Below are 21,962 nucleotides of genomic sequence, written 5' to 3'. Positions count from 1 at the left end.
TCCAGTCTGGGCGACAGAGTGAGACTCCAACTCAAAAAAAAAAAAAAAAAAAAAATATATATATATATATATATATAAATTTTTAAATATAAATAAATAATTCACTGTTTTAAAGTAAATCAATGGATTTCGGTATATTTATGGAGTTATGCAGCCATCACCACTACCTAATTTTAAAACATTTTAGTACATTTTTTTTTTCTTTTTAACCAACTCAGATTCTTAGAAAACTCTTTCCTCTTAAAGAAAAAAGCCAAAAAAAAAAAAAAAAAGACCAGTTCCCTGCAGGAGACAGGAAGAAAGAGAAAGGCACTGAAGTTCAACCACTCTAGCTTTACAGGTTGGTCTACCTGGCCCTCACCCACGGCCACACAACTAAGATCACATGTGGGTGTGTGCCATTGCTTGCTTTCCTCCCCAAGACATGTTGACAGAGTCATTTTTTTTTTTCCCACACTTGATAACCCAGAAAGAAACCACAGCATCTGGGATTGATTCTCCAAGATTTCCCGACACTGCAGGCTGTACTTTCCTGTGCCTGCCACCCCTTCAGACCGAGGGTGTCCCACAATCTGGAGATATGAAGGGAGAGGGGTCAAAGGTGGAGGATGCTCTAACCCCGAAGTCATCGGAAAGTCATCTGGCAAAACCAGGCAATTTCTCCGTCTTCAACAGGATTTTGAACTCAGCTGAACTTTAGCAAGTATGAGATAATACGATGAGCATTTCTTGAGAATTCTGGAGACCCGCTAAAGAGTTTTGGCATTACGTCTCCCTCTCCTCTTCCCCATCGTTTCTGTTTCCTGTGGGGTTTTTTTTTCTGTTTGTCCTTTCTCTTTCCTGTTTCTGTTCCTTCCCCCATGTTCTTCTCTCGTCTCCTCTTCTGTTCTCCTCTTCTTTGCGTTACCGACCTTGCTTTTTATTCTTCACTCCCAGGCCTCCACCCTAGAAAGGACCACTTGGTCCCTCTTCTGTCGTTGCACCCCACTATCCCAACACACATGTGCCATATATGTTGCCAGTAACCTGAGGACACACCGGAAAGCTGAGCCATGGTCAATGCTCTTCTGAGATGTGAGGATGGGGCCACAGAGACTTCCACTGCCTTCTAGTGGAGGCTGGTCAGTGATGCTTTCTTCCAGGAGGTCACAGTGCCTCTTGCACTGCAACTTTGCACCTGCCCGAAATGTTAATGTTTCAGACCAAAGAAGAGAGGATCCGGGGTCTGTAATGCATGTTCGAGCCATCTGCAAGAGAACTTATAGGGCTTTCCTGAGTTGGGCAACCATTGTGAGATTTGAGGTATCCTCAAATCTCTGAGGAAGGAAATTCAGGAGGTAAGATTTCAACAAGTATGATTTTTGGAGGGGTGAGAGAACACGGGTTTTTAAACAGGATAAAGAAACAAATAGGGCAGAGGGAGGTCACCTTCCACAGCAACCACACCAGCCTTCTTCCATCCAACTTGGCTGGTTTCAGGACTCTCCACACATCCAGGCCATAAGGAGCTGTAAGGAACAAGAGTAAGGTGCTCAGACCAGAAAGAAGAAAGTTTACAACAGGAGAGAGGGAAGGTTAGCTGGGCAACGGGCAGGATTTGTTTGACAGAGTCAGTAGGAATAAGGTGGAGAGGAATGACAGCCTTGTAATGACCAATGATGCCTTCATTTTGTGGTCGGAGGACCAGAGTCAACCCAAAGGAAAACAATCAAACTGCTCCTGGGTCTAATGACCTAATGTAAGTTTTTTCCAAAAAAGTACAATAGATCCCATTGTAATATAATTTATCACCCAACTCTGGACTGAAACGTAACCATCTCATGTCTTTTAGACATAACATCTATATCATGACAACTGGGAATGACACAGCTAATTGATAAGCAGATGTATGTATATGTAATTTACACCATGCCTACTTAGAAAAAAATGAAACTGTGTACTTATCAAGCTATAAAATACAAGAAAAAGTTAAATAAGTAAAGAAATAGAAAATAATCTTCACTAGGTCCCTCCTCAACTCTAAATTTAATGCTGGTCTTCCTGGCAGAGAAAGTAAAAAAGAATCACATTGAGTTCCTTTTTTGTTGGTTTGTCTGTTTGAATCAGAGTCTCATTCTGTTGCCCAGGCTGGAGTGCAATGGCACAATCACCTCAGACTTGACCTGCTAGGCTCAGGCGATCCTTCCATCTCAGCTTTCTGAGTAGCTGGAACTACAGGCGTGCGCCATCCCACACAGCTAATTTTCTAATTTACTGTGTAGACAAGGTCTCACCATGTTGCCCAGGTCTTGAATCCCTGGGCTCAGGCAATCCTCTTGCTTTGGCCTCCCAAAGTGTTGGGATTACAGGCATGAGACACCATGCCCAGCCTTTCTTTTCTTTTTTGCAGGAGAGAAAAAGGTTTCATTGTAGAGGCACTGAATGAGGAGAGGGAAGGAAATCTCAAATCCATCTCCCTGAGGAGTTTAAGTGTTTTGGAGTGGCCCAAGTGAGAAGGGTGAAGTTACGGAAACTATATTCTCATGCTGATTCCATTCCTTTGTGGAGGTCTCCAAACTGGGTGGCCTCAGTTATTTTGTTGGAATTCGGGATCTGAAAAAAATCTTCAGGAATTCTTAAACAAAAACCTCCTGACTCTAATGTCAGAGAGCCTGTCTAGCTTAAACACCATATGATTCTAACATCAGAAATCCCAGCAACAGGAACAATGGGGATGCAGATGCTAAGTGTCTTGTGCTACGTGACTTTCAGTTAGCGTTATATCCCATGACCCGATAAAAAAGGAAACAGAAATTCATATGAAGGGGCAACTATTTTCTAGCTATGGACACTGAATTCATAAAGGGAATTTATCATGTGGTTCTTTTCATAAAGGACACAGAGTAACATAAAGGCCGATGTCTGCAAACCCAGTTGAGCAAAAGCACAAAAATAAAATATATTGTGTGTATATGTTTATTTCTCACGGCTGTTTTCCACAAAATACCAGGGTATAAATCCTGACATGTGCCTTTCTCACAATGATTGCCCAGCTGTAGATCACCTTGCAGATGGCTCAAACATGCATTACAAACCCCACCCGTCTCTTCTTTGGTCTGAAACATTAACATTCAGTGTAGATGCTAGGTTCCAGTGCAGCAGGCACTGTGACCTCCCGGAGGAAAACAGCACTGACTAGCCTCCGCTCGAAGGCAGTGGAAGGCTCTGTAGCACCATCCTCACAACTGAGAAGAGCGCTGACCAGGGCTCAGCTTGCCAGTGTGTCCTCAGGTCATTGGTACTGTAAACAGCATATCTAAGACAACATAGACCAAGTGTACAGGCTTCTGATGATCTAACTATACAAGGATAAAACTTATAAAAACAAGGAACTTACATTTCACTTGCTCTCTGGGCTATATCTTTCAGATATCATATGTCAAGCAAGCTTTGGCAAGGGATGGATCGCTGGCAACTTATAGTTGCCTGCCCCGGCATGCACTTGAAATGTCAAAATACCAAGCTATTGATTAAAGAATGACCCACACACTTTAGCCAGGAGAGGAAAGCAGAGAGTTCTAAAGAACTGTCCAGAAGGTTAGTGGCCTGCAATTTGGAGAAGAGAGTAAATGTCTCCAGTTGTTGCACTCTGAATCTTTTCTTGAGGAAGTCACATGGCTGAAGACAATGTGATTCCATCCACAAAGAATGGGGTCCACCAGTCAGGCCAAGATCTAAACTATTTTTGTACTGAGAGACTATCTTCAGGGATCTTTTTAACTATCTTTTTAAATTTTAGGTGACTGGCTATCTTAAAGTGAAATTACAGAATATCAACCAAAGACAATCTTATAACGTTAAAAAAAAGTTAATATTATTGCAATTAAGTCAATAACTTATTTTTCTTCAATGGAGAGTCACATTTCTACAACTATTCTTGCAGAAGTCTGTGTAGTTAACACAGTCTAGCTGTTAGGCCCAGGGTTTCCCAAGGAGATCTATTATAATTCCAATTGCTTATAAGGAGATTGGAACTGTTCAGGCTTTGTGTATAATCTGAATTCCACTGAAGTGTTGTTTTAAAAGCTCTGCCAGGAGTTTTCTGATTTCCCAATGACTTTTATTGATTCAGAAGACAGGACAGCCAGTACTCCACTTTCTCAGACAGGAAGCAACAAGCTAGTTTCAGCCTGTCTACAAGTCAGTGAGATGTAAGCAGCCATAAAGTTCCTTCCAAAGGCTTTGCATAGGGCTACAAGGTTATTAGACCTTCAAAGGAAACCACAGAATTAAAGGGACTCTCACTCCATCTCTAACTTGCAGGATCTTCCTATTCCAGGAGAGAAAAGCAGAGAGTTCTAAAGAACTGTCCAGAAGGTTAGTGGCCTGCAATTTGGAGAAGAGAGTAAATGTCTCCAGTTGTTGCACTCTGAATCTTTTCTTGAGGAAGTCACATGTAGAAAATCAAACTCAGGGATATTGAAAATAAGAAAAAGAAAATCTAAAGGCAAAGTGTTCATTATTGTCCAGTCCTAAGCAGTCATCTCAAGGATAGATATCCACAAAAATAAACTGATTATTAAATAATCATCTCAGGCACTTGATTTGAAATATGAGTGAAATTCTTCTTATATTATCTCATAGTCAGTCATTTAGTATTAGTAGTTGGTGATAATATGAGTTTAGACTGGGCTCGGTGGCTCAGCCTATAATCCCAGCACTTTGGGAGGCCGAGGTGAGTGGATTGCCTGAGCCCGCGGGTTCGTGAACTGCCCGGGCAAATTGGCAAGACCTCATCTCTACAATAAATCAAAAAAATTAGCTGGGCGTGGTAGCGCGCGCCTGTAGTTCCAGCTACTTGGAAGGCTGAGGCGGAAGGATTGCCGGAGCCCAGCAGGTCGAGGCTGCGGTAGCCGAGAGCAGCCACTGCTCTCCAGTCTGGGCGACAGAGTGAGACTCCAACTCAAAAAAATATATATATATGAGTTCAATTACTTTCTTCTTTCATTGAGGCTACTATTTCCTGCAGATATGATCCAAAGAGAAGTCTTCCAATAAAGACTTCCCACAGATGCAGCTTTTAGCAAAACCATTGCCTAGCTGACATGTAAATCTTCTACAATCATTCCAGCCAACTTTCCATTAACCATGAGATGATCATGGATTTGCACTGTAATCAAAGGAGGAAAGTAATAATTCTGTATTTGTGAAAATTGCAAAATTAAACTTTTTCAGATCAACCAAGATATTTACATAGTCAAAGATATCCATTGTCTGCACTGATATAGTATCGGTCTGATGCTACATTATTTCTATTATAATGTGGGTATTCCCACAATTACTTCCAATCAGACACAAATGATATCCTTGCTAAAGACCAACAATAATAATAGCTAACTTTTGGCAAGTGTCATTTTACCTGAATTATTTCATTTAATCTCCAAAACCCTATACTTAGGAATAGCAATTTTTGTTCCCACTTCTGAAGCACAGAGAAATTCATCAGCTGTCCAACATCATAAACTTTTTAAGTAACAAAGCTAGGATTTATATCCAATTATGCCTGTATCAGATAATAAGTACATATTGAATAAATGTAGGTAAATAACTATAATAATCAACATACTGAAATACAAAAGAAAACTTAGAATATGAATTTTCACCAGGCGCAGTGGCTCACGCCTGTAATTCCAGCACCTTGGGAGGCTGAGGTGAGAGGATTGCCTGAGCCTACCGGCTCAAGGCCTGGGTAACAGGGTGAGATCTTATCTCTACAATAAATCAAGAAAAACCAGCCAGGCATGGTGGCACGTGCCTGTGGTTTCAGCTACTTGGAAGGCTGAGGCAGAAGGATCACCTGAGCCCAGCAGATTGAGGCTGCGGTGGCTGTGAGCATGCCACTGCATTTCAGCCTGGGCAACACAGTGAGACTTCAATTCAAAAAACAAAACAAAACAGAATATGGGTTTTCAAGCAATTAGGAAGGTTTAAGGCAGTATGTATTGAACATCTGGCATTTCATTGAAATAGAAAAACAAATGGTTTATGAATTGGAAAAGAAGAAATTAGGATTTTCTGGGGTTTTGTGGTGCACTTTCATCAGATCATTTAGGATCCAAGAAAAATGAAGAAAAACAAAAGCAAAAGTTCTCTAGTAGTGACTTTGATAAATAAGTGTTGGTTTGGTTTATTTAGGAAAGGGCACAGAGAACACCTGCATCTGGTGTTTGCTAGTTAATCAACCTAGCTAAATTAATAAATCAGATGAAATAGCAAATCTTGTTTCTAGCAGCAAAACAAGCTGAGGAAGTGACATTAGGGAGTGACAGGACTATGATGAGCTAACCAGGTTTGAGACTGAGCCCTCACAGCACCAAGAAGTCACTAGTGAGAAGAATGACAGCTATGGGGGAAGAAGAGCTGGACAAACACGATCATACCCAAGGTAGTAAGTACTCAATCACCAGATTGCCTGCTGAAAGATGAAGTGAAAAAAGAGGACTATTTGCTCAATGATGTATGACCATCTCCAGTGGGGAATACAAAATCCAGAAGACATCAAATTGGTTCCAGACATCTGACCATATGGGTGTGTGTACACACCAAACATCTGTTAATACTGAGTCTCATGGGAAAATCAATGAGGATCTAGAGGAATAAATTGCTATCCTGTGGACCAGGGTGCAAAGAAGTCGACCCCATATGTTACCTGAGATCAGTGTGGAATTAGGGTATGAGACTAAAATCTCATTTTAATTTATTTTTTCCTTCCTTCCTTCTTTCTTTCGTTGTTTTGTCAGGTTCTTACTCTGTTGCCTGACAGATCACAGCTACTGCAGCCTTGACCTGCTGGGCTCAGATGATCCTCCCACCTCAGCCTTCCAAGTAGCTGGGACTACAGGCATGTACCATCATGCCCATTAATTTTTTTTGTTTATTATAGAGATGAGGTCTGGCTATTTTGCAAAGACTGGTGTCGAACTCCTGGACTCAGGCAGTCCTCTTATCTCAGCCTCCCAAAGTGCTGGGATTACAGGTGTGAACAACTGCTCCTGGCCAGAGAATTCATGTTCTAAAACCCCCATCACTTATAATTAAATAAGGTTAAAACTTCAGAGGAAGGTTGAAAGGGTGAGCATTTTAAAATTTCTTTTCCATAATTCAGGAGAAGACATGTGGACATTACCAAGTATTCATCTAATTAGTGATTCATTCATTGCATCAGGCTGAAAAATGCCCCCCCAAAGATGTGTAAGTCCAAGTTCCCCAGAACTTGTAAATGTTTCTTTATAAGGCAAAAGGGACTTTGCAGATGTGATTAAATTAATGATCTTGAGATGGGGGAATTATCCAAGTGGGTCCTAAATGTGGTCAAAAAAGGCCTAATAAGGAGGCAAAAAGATCTGACCCAAAAGAAGAGAAAAACGTAATGTGATGATGGAATGAAAAGTTTTGTAGATGGAAAAAGAGACCACAAGTCAAAGAACACAGGCAGTCACTAGACACTAGAAAAGGCAAGGAAGCATTCTTCACTCACAGTCTCTAAAAGGAAACAACTCTGCTGACACTTTGACCTTAGCTCCATGAACTGATTTTGGACGCCTGACTTCCCAACCCATAACAGAATGAAGCTGTGTTGTGTTGTCACTAAATTGTGGTAATTTGTTACAGCAGCAATAAAAAGTGAACACATTCATCAAACGTTTACTGATCATATACTGGGGTCAGACACTGGGCAAGGCTCTTGAAAACAGTAACATGTGCTGAGTGTCCCTGAACCTTCTGTTACCATCTCTGAAATTCAGCTTCCTCATTTCTAAAATGGGCGACTCTACATATTTTATAGGGCTCTTAGGAGGATTAATGATAGCAAGAGGAGGATAAATAATAAGAATAAGAAATTTGGCACTGGAGAATGTTTACTATGGGCTAAATATGTGTCATTAATCTTTAAAATAATGCTGAAAAGTAGAGAGTACTATAAACTCAAGCTACAAATTATACTTCAATATGGAAAGGAGGAATAAACTGTAAGGAAAATACTTAGGGTGGATTTAGAGATTAGGAATCTTACCCAAAGTCTCTCCAGGGCTAGACTGGGGTATAAGCCATGCCCACCGACCAGAAGCATTGTAATGGCTGTACCCGGCACATGGCAAGCTCTCGATCAATGTGCTGTCGCCATATCTTGCTGTCACTAAAGATGTGATTTTTTTCTTTCACTAGTTGCACCCTTTATTTTTATTTTTGTGTTGTAGCTTTAGGGTTTACAGTGCACATCTTTAATGTATCATAGGATGCCATGATGGTTAATACTAGGTGTCAACTTAACTAGATTGAGTCATGCTTAGATGGGGTTTTGGAACTGGGAGAGGAAGATTCACCCTCAATGTGAGGTGATGGGCACCATTCAATCAGTTGCCAGCTTGCTATAAAAAACAGGTGGAAGAAGGGGAATAAGTAGCTTGCTAAGTTTCCTCCCTCCCTTTCTCTCCCTTCTCTAGAGGGATGCTTTGCTTCCTCTCCTCCTGCCCTTGGACATAAGATTCCAGATTCCTCTGCCTTTGGACTCTGGGACTTGCACTGGCAGTCCCCTCGGGGCTTTTGGACCTTTAACCTCAGACAGAGGTCTGCAGTGCTGGCTTCCCTTGTTTCGAGGTTTCAGGACTCAGACAGAGTCACACTACCAGCTTTCTCATTGCCCAGCTAGCAGACAGTCTACCGTGGGACTTCACCTTGTAATCCCACGAATCTTTCCTAATAAATTCCCTTTTATATAGACATATACCCTAGTGGCCTGTCTCTCTAGAGAACCCTGGTGGGTATAGATACCCTTAAATGGTATGATAACACTTCACATATAGTATAAGAACCTTATAAGAATGTTAAAAATGTGATCCTTTGCTTTGGGGGCACAAAGATGCTAAGGCAGAAGAGCACCACAAGAGGAGGGCAAGTGCTCATCCCAGGGGCTCAGGTGGGCACCAGGAGTGCCTGAGGAGAGAGGAAGTGCAGACACCTGAGGCCCTGGGATGCGGACATTCTGTGATTCCCAACCCCGGCACTTGACAAAACCCACCAACTCTAACCCAAGGCAGCCTTACACCAGAGCAGGCAGAAAAGGAATTACGGGGGGCCGCTTGCCTTCTTCTTCAGTTGTTCCCACTTTTTCCTGGCTCCATTCGCTCCAGAACCTCGACTCCTCAGCCGCACATCGCAGAGCTATGACATATTCCGTAAAAGCCTGCAGCCCTGTGAGGTTGTAGGTTTGCTTTGCACTGAAACGATTCTCAGTGAAGTCGACTTCCATCTACAAGACAGAGACAACCCTGAGCTGGAATGGAGACAGCACGTGTTATCTTTCCATTTTTCTCTTTGTTACCCAACACTCTCTTACCTTTTCAGAACTAGTAACACGCTAAATCAAATTTTAAAATGGATCATTTTAATAAACAAACTTCTACACGTGTCTGGGAACAACTGGTCCCTAAATAAATATGAATCTCCCAGTGAACCACCACCTCCCTCCCCGTTTCCTGTCTCTAAGCTCTAAGCACAGATTCCTGCCTCTGGGCTGGTCTGAGTGAGTAGAGCCCTGCTGCTAGTGATTCTGGAAGATGCAAAGCAGAGCCCCATGACAGGGAGCAACCTGGCCTGGGAGGTGGCTCCAACACCTTGAGATACAGTCTCATAGAACAGCAGGGACAGAGACCTTTGCTGTGCCAAATCCAGTCTTCAAGTCACAAACAAGACCAGGAAAGTTAAATGACTTCTTAAATAAAAGTTAAAAGATCAGCAACAAAAAATAGGGGGGAGACCTGAACATTTATCACAGTAGCATAAGGGAGGGATTGGCAGTTGTGGGACACGATCAGGGGAGGAGTGGGGAGCATGTAACAACACAAAGTGTACCTGTTACTAAACCAGAGGAAGTGAGGACCAGTTTGAGGCCCAAATTTCACCTGCACATAGATTACTTATGTACTTAATCCTGACTTGTACCTCATATCTTTATAATAAAGCAAAACTAGTACCAGAACACAGATTCTTTCACTCCTAGGCTCTTTCCCTTTGTCCAAATCTTTCATTTGAAATGGATGGCCTTTGGGTAGCCAGTCAAGGTGCTGAAAGTCTCAACAACATGGAAGTATAAACTCATGTTGACACTCTCTTAGGGAGGGGAGAGATAAATGCTCAGTTCTCTTTTCCTGATGTTAGTTTCTCATTAGTAAAATGAAAATGTAGCTTTATATCATTTCTAAAGTTCCTTCTGGACCCAGCCTTCCAAGAGAAACTAAAAGTGTAACTATTCCTTTCTGAGTAGTCATTGTTGTCCAATATAAACTTTTGCCTGTTGGTTTATAAAACTTATATTGAGTTGATTAACACAAATAAACTGCACAGACCAAGCATGGTGGCTCAAGCCTACAATTTCAACACTTTGAGAGGTCGAGGAAGGAGGACTGCTTGTGTCCAGGAGTTTGAGATCAACCTGGGCAACATAGTGAGACCCCGTCTCTACAAAAACAAATCTAAAAATTAGCCAGTCGTGGTGGAATGTGCCTGTAGTCCCAGCTACTTAGGAGCCAAGGAGAGAGGATTGCCTGAGCCCAGAAGGCGGAGGCTGCAATGAGCCTTGATTGTGCACTCTAGCCTGGAGGACAGAGTAAGACTCTGACTCAAAAAAATAAAAATAAACTGCACCAATAGGCAAGTCTATTGGGTTAGGATGCACACAATAGTCCCATGAGACCCTGCAAGAGAAGGAAATTCTGATATTTCTCATGTCTATGTAAAAGTTATGAAGATTATACCTAGTTACAACTCCCGGGCCTAAAGGAAATTGGGCAAAGGGAGGATGTGCGTCTGTGGCAGAAAATCGAACATTTCAGCTGTAGGTGAGCCCTCCTCTCCGCCTGGGGAGATGGGGGTGGCAACAGCAGCTTGGCTGCAGAATCTAGGTTCCCTGAGCATCCTCTTCAAATAGCCCCTGGAGATGCTGTGGCAGCAGATTAGGGTTATGGGGATCCTAACTCGGGACAACCTGTCGTTAATGAGACAGACCGGTTGGAACAGGATTAAGAGTTAGGAGAGGCACAACCACATGGTGCCCTCCAAAGGTAATTCAAAATAAAAATGATGCAAATCCATACAGCAAGTGTAAGGAAGTCTAACAAAGCTCTATTTTACTTTTCATGCTTTAAAAAATATATATATATACACATATATATATATACACACACATACACATATATGTATAATCTTTCTGATTTTCCTCCTCCTTTGCTCTTACCCTTAGCCCATGCTCTGCCTGTGTGGTGGTTCTCATCGTGATCACGCTCAGAAAGTTTTGCCTAAGGTAGCCGCTGATGTAGTTTGGATTGTCGTCCCCTCCAAATCCCAGGTTGACATGTGATCCCCAGCAGTGGAGGTGGGACCTGGTGGGAGGTGTTTGGATCCATGGGGGCGGATCCCTTACCAACGGCTTGGTGCCAAGCTCAAGGTAATGAGTGAGTTCTCTATTAGTTCTCCAGAGAATTGATCGTTTAAAAGAGGCCCAGCCGGGCTCGGTGGCTCAGCCTGTAATCCCAGTGCTTTGAGAGGCTGAGGTGAGTGGATTGCCTGAGCCGGCGGGTTCGAGACCCGCCTGGGCAACTTGGCGAGACCTCATCTCTACAATAAAGCAAAAACTAGCCGGGTGCGGTAGCGCGTGCCTGTAGTTCCGGCTACTCAGAAGGCTGAGGCGGAAGGATCGCCGGAGCCCAGCAGGTCGAGGCTGCGGGGGCCGGGAGTGGCCACTGCACTCCAGTCTGGGTGACGGAGTGAGATTCCAACTCAAACAACAACAAAAAAAAGAGGCTGGCGCCATCTCCTCCTTGTCTTGCTCCTGTTATTGCCATGTGACACTTCTCTCTCTCTCTCAGCCTTCCGCCAGTACTGCAGGTGCCAGTACCATGCAGAACCATAAGCCAAAATAAACTTCCTTCCTTTATAAATTACCCAGCCTCAGGTAATTCTTTATAGCAACATAAAATGGACTAATACACCACATAAGCTTGCCCTTCCCAGCCCCAACCTCAGGGGAAACAAAAAAACTACTCAGTCTTTCAAATAATGTACGATTAAGGCTCCTTTTACCTTGGCTTTTTGTCTAGCCTACGTGCCTTTGGCCCTCACACAGGGTCCGGGATCAACTGATCCTTTATGTACAGGCTTAGATGTAAACATTTCCCAACTCCACATAGGCAACAGAACTCCACCAAAACACTAATTAGTTCTACCCAGTTTGTTTTTAACTGTCTATACTTTATGCCAAATTCTAATTCACCCAAAGTGTTTGTCTTAAGAGATGAGTCAGAAGTTTTGGCAGAAAGCTTAAGTCAAATTCTTAAAACAGTCTTGAGATCCGTTTCTAGGATGTTGACATGGTTTCCTTGTATATAGGTGCAAACCCCTTAGATTGTGGCCACAGATAGAGTTGAAGGTTGCTGAAGTATGGCCACATGAATGACAAACTTGGAGTCAGAAAACCTGGGCTTAGATTTGCAACTTATAAACCTTGTGATCTTGGATAGATCATTTAGGCTTTCTATATCTCATCTATAAAATGAGGATAGTAAGCCCTCATTTATAGTGAATTTGCCAGTATTAAATAATTTAGAGTATAAGGAAGCACTCTGTAACTCATATAACATCATACAAATATGGGTCTTGTTATATGGACATATTGGAATTTTAGGATTAGTTTTACATGGCTTAGTTTAGACAAACATTTCCTGAGCACAGACATGTGCCAGGCAAAGAGAAAACATAGACCAGCATCCCTGCATTTGAAGAACTTACAGTCTAATCAGGAGAGAGACAAGTTTAAAGGTGTTCATTGTTAAGTGCAACGACGGAGGCATCCAGAGAAGGGACACCAGGTTCGACTCAGGCCCTCAGGAGATTTGTCAGACCTGAGTTCTGAAAGATCGGGGTAGGGGCAGAGATGCAAAAGCAGAGAGTGTTCTGGGAGGAGGCACAGAATAGCAAGACAACATTAGGAAGGGTAAACAAGCAATACAGAATTATTAGAGAGGCAGGGGCAAGGTGAAAGATGAGGTTGAAGGGGTCGATAGGGACCAGATCTCGAGGGTTAAGGATCTGGACCTTTTTCCGTCAATGGGAACCTTTGATAGAAGGTTGGGAAGAACTGAGTTATGTTTAGCTGGGTTTAGAACTGAGGAGACTTGCTTGTGTTTGAAAGCTAAGGACTTGAGAGGGTGTAAGGATTTTACCATCCTTCCCAGAACATCCAAGAGAAGAGGAGGAAGGACAACTTATCTCGGGGACTGGAAGGAAGGTGGCAGAGATGAGTACAGATGTAAGTCAGAAGTGGGATACAGGATGTCGAGAGTTGGAGTAGTTCATACTTGTTGCCCTCAGTGTTGTTGGTTGTTTAGCAATTTTCCAGAGGGTCATAGGTCTGGGTTTGTTTTTCTTGTTGAATCCTATCCCAGCAGCTGTAGTGACTCTGAGCTCAGAGAAAGAGAAGGAATCAAGGAGATTAAAGTAAGTAGTTCACCCCAGAAGTTCCGCCAGTTCACTGAGACTATGACATGTGGTATAAAGGAAGATGAACTTGTGCTATGTTGGGAACTGCTTAGGGGTTTCCTAAACTACAAATCAATGTGTCTAATGTTACATGTAGTCAGGTTCCAGGAGAACTGGTTCCAGAGATGGCTTAGAAAGAAAGCTGGGAGGTGAAGAGGCCAATATCATCTCTCTAAACACAGGACAAGAGAAACTTCAGAAATTTTCTTTTCTGAAACAGCTCTGGTCTAGGAGAGGATGCAATAGACATAGTATCTATGAGTTTCCACCAAAGAAAGTCTCATGATAGCCTCCTGGACATGATGAAAAAAGAAGGCTGCATGACTGTAGTGTAATTATATATATTCATAGAAATCTGAATACATGATCATACTCAGAGAAGGAGACCCGGGAGTGTGACTCATGCCTGTCATCCCATCACTTTGGGAAGCCAAGGCAAGTAGATTGCTTGAGCCCAGGAGTTCAAGACCAGTCTAAGAAACATAATGAAAACTCGTCTCTACAAAAATTTTTTAAAAATAACCAGCCATGGTGGCATGTGCCTGTAGTCCCAGTTACTTGGTATGCTGAGGTGGAAGGATCACCTGAGCCTAGGAGGCTGAGGCTGCCATGAGCCATGATTGTCATGTTCATGCGACTGCAGTCCAGCCTGGGCGACAGAGAGAGAGCCTGACTCAAAAAAAAGGAAAAACAAAAAGAGGGCTTGATTCTCTGGTTGGTCTCTACTGATTTACCACAGGACTCTGATGTAGTCACCATTTATATTAATAATTGGATAAACGTATAGGAGTTTTATCAAATCTGAAGATATCGAAAAGTTCAAAAATAGAAAGTTAACTGTAAATTTTGAGTAACTGAATAAAGGTTCTAAATAAGCCGAAATGATGGGTAAGACCAACATGAAGAAATTCAATAGGAATAAATAAAACACTTGACCTTAGATTAAAAACCAAGAACTGGCTGGGCTCGGTGGCTCAATCTGTAATCCCAGCACTTTGGGAGGCTGAGGAAAGAGGATTGCCTAAGCCCACGGGTTCAAGACCCACTCGGGTAACTTGGCGAGACCTTGTCTCTACAATAAATCAAAAATTAGTCGAATGTGGTAGTGCGTGCCTGTAGTTCTGGCTACTTGGAAGGCTGAGATGGAAGGATCGCAAGAGCCCAGCAGGTCGAAGCTGCAGTGGCCGGGAGCATGCCACTGCCCTCCAGCCCGGGTGACAGAGTGAGATTCTACCTCAAAAAAAACAAAAACAAAAACAAAAAACAGAAAAGCCAACAACTTATAAGATGGTGGAGATAAGTTTTACTAACAACTCTTAAAGATTTAATTACCTCATAATTGATTAAGTGTCAATAATGTGAGGCTGTTACAAAAACGTAATAGATATAATTTCAGACTGCACTGATAAAAATGGGAAAATATCTTCTGGACTTTGAAGAAAGAAAAGATTTCTAAAGACACAATATGCATTAAGCATAAAGGAAAATACTGCTAACATTTGACAGTATTAAAATTAATAAGTTTTGTTCACCAAAAGTCACCAGCAAGAGAGTAAAAAATCATGCCACATAGTGAGAGATATCTGCAACAAACATAACAAATAAGAGATTCATAAACAGACTATATAAGGAATATCTACAAGTCAATTAAAAAATCAGGCAGACCATCTAACAGAAAAAACGTGCAAAAGGTTTAAATCAGCACTTCATAAAAAAGGAAGCCAACCAGCCAATAAACACGTGAAATGTGTACAACCTCATTAAAAGTTGGGTAAATGCAATTAAAGCCATGGATTCCCTTGTATTCACATAATGAAATACTACACAGCAGTGAAAATGTATAAACTACAGCATTATATAACATGAATACATCTCAAAGGCGTAATATTCAGAGATGGAAGCCAAACATTAAAAAGTACAAAATGGCCAGGTGTGGTGCACATGTCTGTAGTCCAAGCTACTTAGGAGGCTAAGGCAGGAGGGTCACTTGAGCCCAGGAGCTTGAGGCCAGTATGGGCAACATAGCAAGACCACATTTGTAAAAAACAATAATAATACATTTTTTAATAACATCAAAAATAAAAGTGTATGAACTCCATGTATATGTTTCTCATATATTCCCACTGAGGACTCCTTCATTCTGGGGCTCAAGGAGAGAGAGGATAGGCCCTTAAACTATGTTTCTTCAGGGATGCAGGCTTAAATGGTAAAACCATAATAAAAGTAAAGAAGTGACTACCATGAAAATCAGTGTAAGAGTTGAGCTTTCTAGGGAGGAAGGGCTTGATCATCAGGAAACAGTCAGCAGAGGGCTCTGGCATACCAGAAATGTTTTGTTCTTGGCCTCAGTGGCTTTTACATGAGCACTGACTTAATGATAGAGTTAAACCCAATACTTATGTTTTGTTCACTTTTCTAAATGTGTGCTATACATCACAGTTTTATGAAAGGTTGGAACAACAAAAAGTCAAATAGCCAAACAATAGGCTCACTAACATACTAAACACAAACCTGGAGAGAATGCAAAAGCAAATGTCTCGCTCTAACACGTCCCTGTGCTCAAAAAGCAACATGCCTATGGTAGAACACTTTTCCAACCCAAAAGGTCCAAATGGAAAACTGGGAAGGAATGTACTCAGTACTGTCTCTCTTTTATTTTCAATGTAAAAAATGAAAAAAACAATTTCAGACCAACAACAGTTGTCAGTGATTCTCTTCTTCAGGTCCTCTGATATTGTGATGGCATGACTTACCCAGCGGGTACTATTGACTGTTCTGAATCGAAGTGTGTATTTTAAATCAGATGAAACAGGTGCCAACTCAGGCCTTATCCATTTTATTTGAACCATTCGCTTGATGTCTAAAACTGGCTTCACACTGGAAATCTCAGGGGGTTCAGTTTTCACTGAGAATAAAAATGATACAGTTATCATATTTGCAAAAAGTTAAAAAATTACTGACAGCTTCCACCCAATATTGGAAAAAGAAAGTCTAGAAAAGCAATGGTAGTACATGTTTTGTGGTCTACTAGGAAGTGAAAAAGGAATGCCACCACCCAGCCCTGCACCTCCGGGAAAAGGAATGCCCAATGAAACGAAAATGTATTCCTGGGATTTTTCTGCAAATCAGTCTTTTACTGATAGGATCATATCCTATGCTGAGCAATAGGAAGGTATAAAGAAGCCACACGACCACGAAACAGGATGTTTCTCTTTATTTACTCTCTCCTCCCACAGGCCTCTTTCCTTGACCCCTAGGGTGAAAGAATACTCACTAGAAAGCACCTCTCATTCTGGTCCCAAATTTCTCTGTTTGAAAATATGTATTTTTCTGGTTATAAAAATAGCATATGTTCATTACAGGGAAAATGTTTAAATGTAGAAAAATACAAAGAAAAACTTAAAATCACCCAAAATCCCATCAACTCATTAACATTTTGGTATATTTCCTTTCAGACATTTTTCTATATAATTATTTGCATCTCTTTTTTTTTTTCAGTTGGAGTCTCACTCTGTCATCCAGACTGGAGTGCAGTGGCCGCTCCCGGCCACTGCAGCCTCGACCTGCTGGGCTCCGGCGATCCTTCCGCCTCAGCCTTCCAAGTAACTGGAGCTACAGGCACCCAGCTAACTTTTTATTTATTGTAGAGACAAGGTCTCACCAAGTTGCCTGGGTGGGTCTCGAGCCCACAGGCTCAGGCAATTCACCCGCCTCAGCCTCCCAAAGTACTGGGATTACAAACTGAGCCACCGAGCCCAGCATTTGCATATCTTTTAAATAAAACTGATACTATTCTAAATAAAGTTGTGTCTTCTTAAATGACATTATGCAATCAGTGTGTTTATTTCTATTAAAAATTCTTCAAAACACGATTTTTTAAAGCTTTTTAATATTCTTTATGAATAACAAAATTTTTTGGCCATTGCTCTATTATTGCACATTCAGTGTTTCTAATTTTTCATTTAAAGCTCCTTGAAGACAGAGGTTGGTCTTAATCAAAGAGTGATCTTAGCCTGGGCGACAGAATGAGACCCCAACTCAAAAAAAAAAAAAAAAAAAAGAGAACAACATACATTATACTATTATCAACATGATAGGCTTGCTGTGTGGATAAAGTAGTACTTAGAGCAGTTCCTGGCTATTTGGAAAATGTAACCTATTTGGACAGTTATTTGACCTTGTCTGTAAAACCTGACAATGACTTTTATATTTTTCAATCACATTGTAAATTTCCAAGATCTCTTCAATAGTCCCTGATAGTATGTGTTACTTTACCAATAAAAAATATTAAAAAGTAGTTTCATTCAGAAAAAAAAAGGCCTTTCTAATCCCTTTATTAACTGTAATATTTATCTGCAGAAATTGACAAGCTAATCCTAAAATTCATGTAGAAATGCAAAGGATCCAACAGCCAAAACAATCTTGAAGAAGAACACAGTTGGAAGTTACATTTTTTCAATTTCAAAACTTATTATAAAACGACAGTAGTCAAGACAATATGATACTGGCATAAAGATAAAAATATAGATCAATGGAATTGAACTTACAACCCAGAAAAACACCTTACATTTATGGTGAATTGATTTGTATAAGACTGCAAAACAATTCAGTGGCATGGGGTGGGAGTGAAGACTGAAACCGTCTTTTCAACAAATGGTTCTGAAATGATACCCATATGGAAAAGAATTAAGTTGAACCACTACTTAACAGAATGTACAACAATTAACTTTAAACGGATCAAAGATTTAAATGTAGGCGCTAAAACTTTAAAACCCTTAAAAGAAAACATAATGGTAAATCTTTGTGATCTCAGGTCAGGCATTAATTTCCTGTTCATAGATATGACACCTCAAGTGCAAGCAATAAAAGAAAAATATATAAATAGGTTTCATCTAATTAATTTTTTCTATCTGAAACAATCCCATTAAGAAATTAAAAAGACAACAACCCACAGAAAGGGAGAAAATACTTGCAAATTACATATCAGATAAGAACTTGTACCAAGGATATATAAAGAATTCTTAACACTCAAAAATAAAAAGACAATTCTTTTAAAAATGGGCAAAGAATTTGAATAAACATTTCTCCAAAGAAGATATGCAAATGCCCTATAAGCACATAAAAAATGTTCAACATCACTAGATGCTCGGTAAAATGTAAGCCAAAACCACAATGAAATAAATACCACTTCACACCCACTAGAATGACTATAATCAAAAAGATGCACAGCAGCAAATGTTGGTGAGGATATGGAGAAATTGTAACTTTTATAAGCTGCTGGTAGGACTGTTAAATCGTGCGACCACTTTGATAATGTTTGACAGTTCTTCAAAAAGTCAAACATTGAGTTACCACATGACTCAGCAATTTCACTAGGTATATTGCTAAGAGTATTGAAACATATGTCCACACAAAGATTTGTTCATAAATATTCATAGCCACTTTATTAAAAATACCCAAAAGGTAGCAACAACCCAAATATCCTTCAACTGATGTATCGACAAACAAAGTGTAGTATATACATCCAGTGGAGTATTATTCAGCTCTAAAAAGAAATGAAGTCCTGATACATGCTACAACATGGATGAACCTTGAAAACATTATGCTAAAGAAATCAGATACAAAAGGTGACACAGCATTATGTTTACATAAAATATGTAGGTATTATATAAACAAATTAGATACAAAAGGCAATATATTATATCATATTTATATAAAATATATAAGCAAATCCATACAGACAGAAAATAGATTAATGGTTGCCAGGGTTTGGGGGAAGGGGAAAACAAGGGATTGGGCACTGACTTCTTATGGGTAGAAGTTTCTTTTGGGGATAATAAAAATGTTCTGGAATTAGACAGTAGTGATGTTTGCACAACTTTGTGAATACGATTTTTTTAAAAACCACTGAATTGTATACTTTAAAAAGGTAAAATTTATGGTATGTGAATTATGTCTCAATAAAGCTATTATTTAAAAAGGAAGGCCGGGCTCAGTGGCTCAGCCTGTAATCCTAGCACTTTGGGAGGCCAAGGCGAGTGGATTGCCTGAACCCACAGGTTCAAGACCAGCTCGGGCAACTTGGCGAGACCTTGTCTCTACAATAAATCAAAACAAAATTAGCCGGTATGGTAGCGTGCCCCTGTAGTTCCTGCTACTTGGAAGATTGAGGCAGAAGGATCGCCAGAGCCCAACAGGTCAACACTGGGATGGCCGTGAGTGTGCCACTGCACTCCAGCCTGGGCAACAGAGTGAGACTCAAACTCAAACTAAAAAAAAAAAAAAAAAAAAAAAAAGGATGTGGTAAAAACGGGCCTTTGAAAAAGAATTTAAAAGGTCAGAATTAGAGAGATGTTTTACAAAATAAAAATTTGTTTTCTTTCTTTTATGAGCAATGACACTGGGGTGGGGGAAATCTTTTTATTTATTTGAATACAATTTATGGTATAGACTACAAGAAGCAATCAGTGGCCAGCAAGATATTTCTCCCTACCCTTCCCTTCTTTTCCCTTCCCCTCTTCCCCTCTTTCTTTCTTCCTCCCTCCCCTTCTTTCTTCTTTAATAAGTAGCTGAAGTTTCTGTATATTCATAACACATACCTATTATGTCCTTGAACTTTGAGTCTACCTTCGAGTGTACAGATACTGCTTTAACAAAAAGAGAGAAAGAAACAGAGAGAGAAAGAGAGAGAGAGAGGTAATCATTCAATAAAGAGTATATAAGAATGTCAAATAACACTTACCTATGGCATCTAAGCTCCAATATGTCATATCAGATTCAATGATACCATCTGCATTTTGAGCTTGCACTACAATGGTGCACTTATCTGGGTTTGTTATTCTTGGAAAGGAAAAAGTGCACGAGGCATGATTTTCTCTTGTAGAACTATTGGTCGTACAATTATCGCTTTTGCTTCCATAAAGGCTTTGAAGGAAAAGTGATATCATAAGTTTAGTACAATGGTTTGGAAACATAGCTCCACTTGATGTATTAAGTAGTATTAGTTAATTTTACTCTGGGTTTCTCTTGAAAACTGTATAGAACAGGATTTGGTCACTCTCTCCAAATTCCTTCCTCACTCCCAAGGAGAGGTGAAAGTTACGTGCTTTCTGCTGCCTGAAATGATTCAGGAGCCACAAAGGCCTCTTAGGGCCCTGTAAGCCCATGAAAAGCTACTCTTACGATGCATGTCATATTGGCAAGAAATGAGTAGACTCCTAAAAATTCCAGATCCTAACTTTAAAATTTTATTCTTAAAAACAAAAAATTTATATGCATATATATGTGGATTTGTTAAACAAATTATGGAATTTAAATATAATTTCAAATCAAGGTTTTTGTTCTTTTCTTATTTTTTTGAATCAAGGTCTCACTATCACCCAGACTAGAATACAGTGGCACAATCACAGCTCACTGCAGCCTCAACCTCCTGTACTCAGGTGAGCCTTCCACCTCAGACTCCCAAATAGCTGGGACTACGGGCACATACCACCACTCCTGGGTAATTTTTTTGATTTTTTGTAGGTCTCACTATGTTGCCTAGGCTGGTCTTGAACTTCTGGATTCAAGGAATCCTCCTGCCTCAGTCTCCCAAAGTGCTGAGGGATTACAGGTATGAGCCTCCACCCCCTAGCCCGTGATGGTTTTTAATATGCTATAGATGTTGATATGGAAAGATGCCTGTATTTTATTGTTGGTGAAAAAAGCAGGATGCAGGTCAGGTTCAGTGGCTCAGCCTGTAATTCCAGCACTCTGGGAGGCCGAGGCAAATGGATTGTCTGAGGCCGTGGGTTTGAGACCAGCCCAGGCAACTTGGCGAAACCTCATCTCTACAATAGAAAAAAAATTAGCTGGGCACACTCCTGTAGTTCCAGCTACTTGGAAGGCTGAGGCTGAAGGATCACCAGAGCCCAGCAGGTTGACGCTGGGGTGGCTGTAAGCGTGCCACTGCACTCCAGCCTGGGCAATGGAGTGAGACTCCAACTCAAAAAAAAAGAAAAAAGAAAAAAGCAGGATGCATTTCATGATTGGAATGATAAAAGTTATATAAATAAACATAGATATTTATGTAACTATTCATAGAGATATCTGGAAAGATCACGAAAATGTTAAAGCCGTTACTTTTGGCAGTGGGATTCTGGGTAATTTCTTACAGTCGCTATATTTTTCAGTTTAAACTTTTAAACATAGGTATATAATGTTTTCAGAAAATTCATTAAAACAGATAGATTAGATGGATGGATGGACAGACAGACAACTCCACTTTTTATTCCCCAAGGAAAAATTCACTCCTGTTTCTGGGCATCAGTATGTTTTTTGCTTATACCATGATCCACTGCAATGCACTCTCAGGCTGACTATTCACAAAAAAATCCTTCCATTTTGTCTGG

At 40.6% G+C, this 21,962-nt stretch overlaps 1 protein-coding gene across 1 annotated transcript in view; it reads right to left on the bottom strand.

Annotated features, from left to right (window-relative positions):
* Window positions 1–20,357, bottom strand: part of IL31RA (interleukin 31 receptor A) — a 40,210-nt gene extending 19,853 nt beyond the window's left edge. Inside the window, 4 exon segments of the mRNA XM_021716397.1 lie at window positions 1,429–1,508; window positions 9,124–9,289; window positions 16,326–16,477; window positions 20,315–20,357. Coding sequence (XP_021572072.1) covers window positions 1,429–1,508; window positions 9,124–9,289; window positions 16,326–16,477; window positions 20,315–20,342 — 426 coding nt within the window. The 5' untranslated portion in view covers window positions 20,343–20,357.
* Between the last annotated feature and the right edge of the window lie 1,605 nt (window positions 20,358–21,962).

The sequence above is a fragment of the Carlito syrichta genome, unplaced genomic scaffold, assembly GCF_000164805.1.
Source record: "Carlito syrichta isolate Samal-C Ts95f unplaced genomic scaffold, Tarsius_syrichta-2.0.1 Scaffold308804, whole genome shotgun sequence".
Lineage (NCBI taxonomy): Eukaryota > Metazoa > Chordata > Mammalia > Primates > Tarsiidae > Carlito > Carlito syrichta.
Note: the sequence above shows the minus strand (reverse complement) of the source record. Positions and strands in the feature narration are given on the sequence as shown.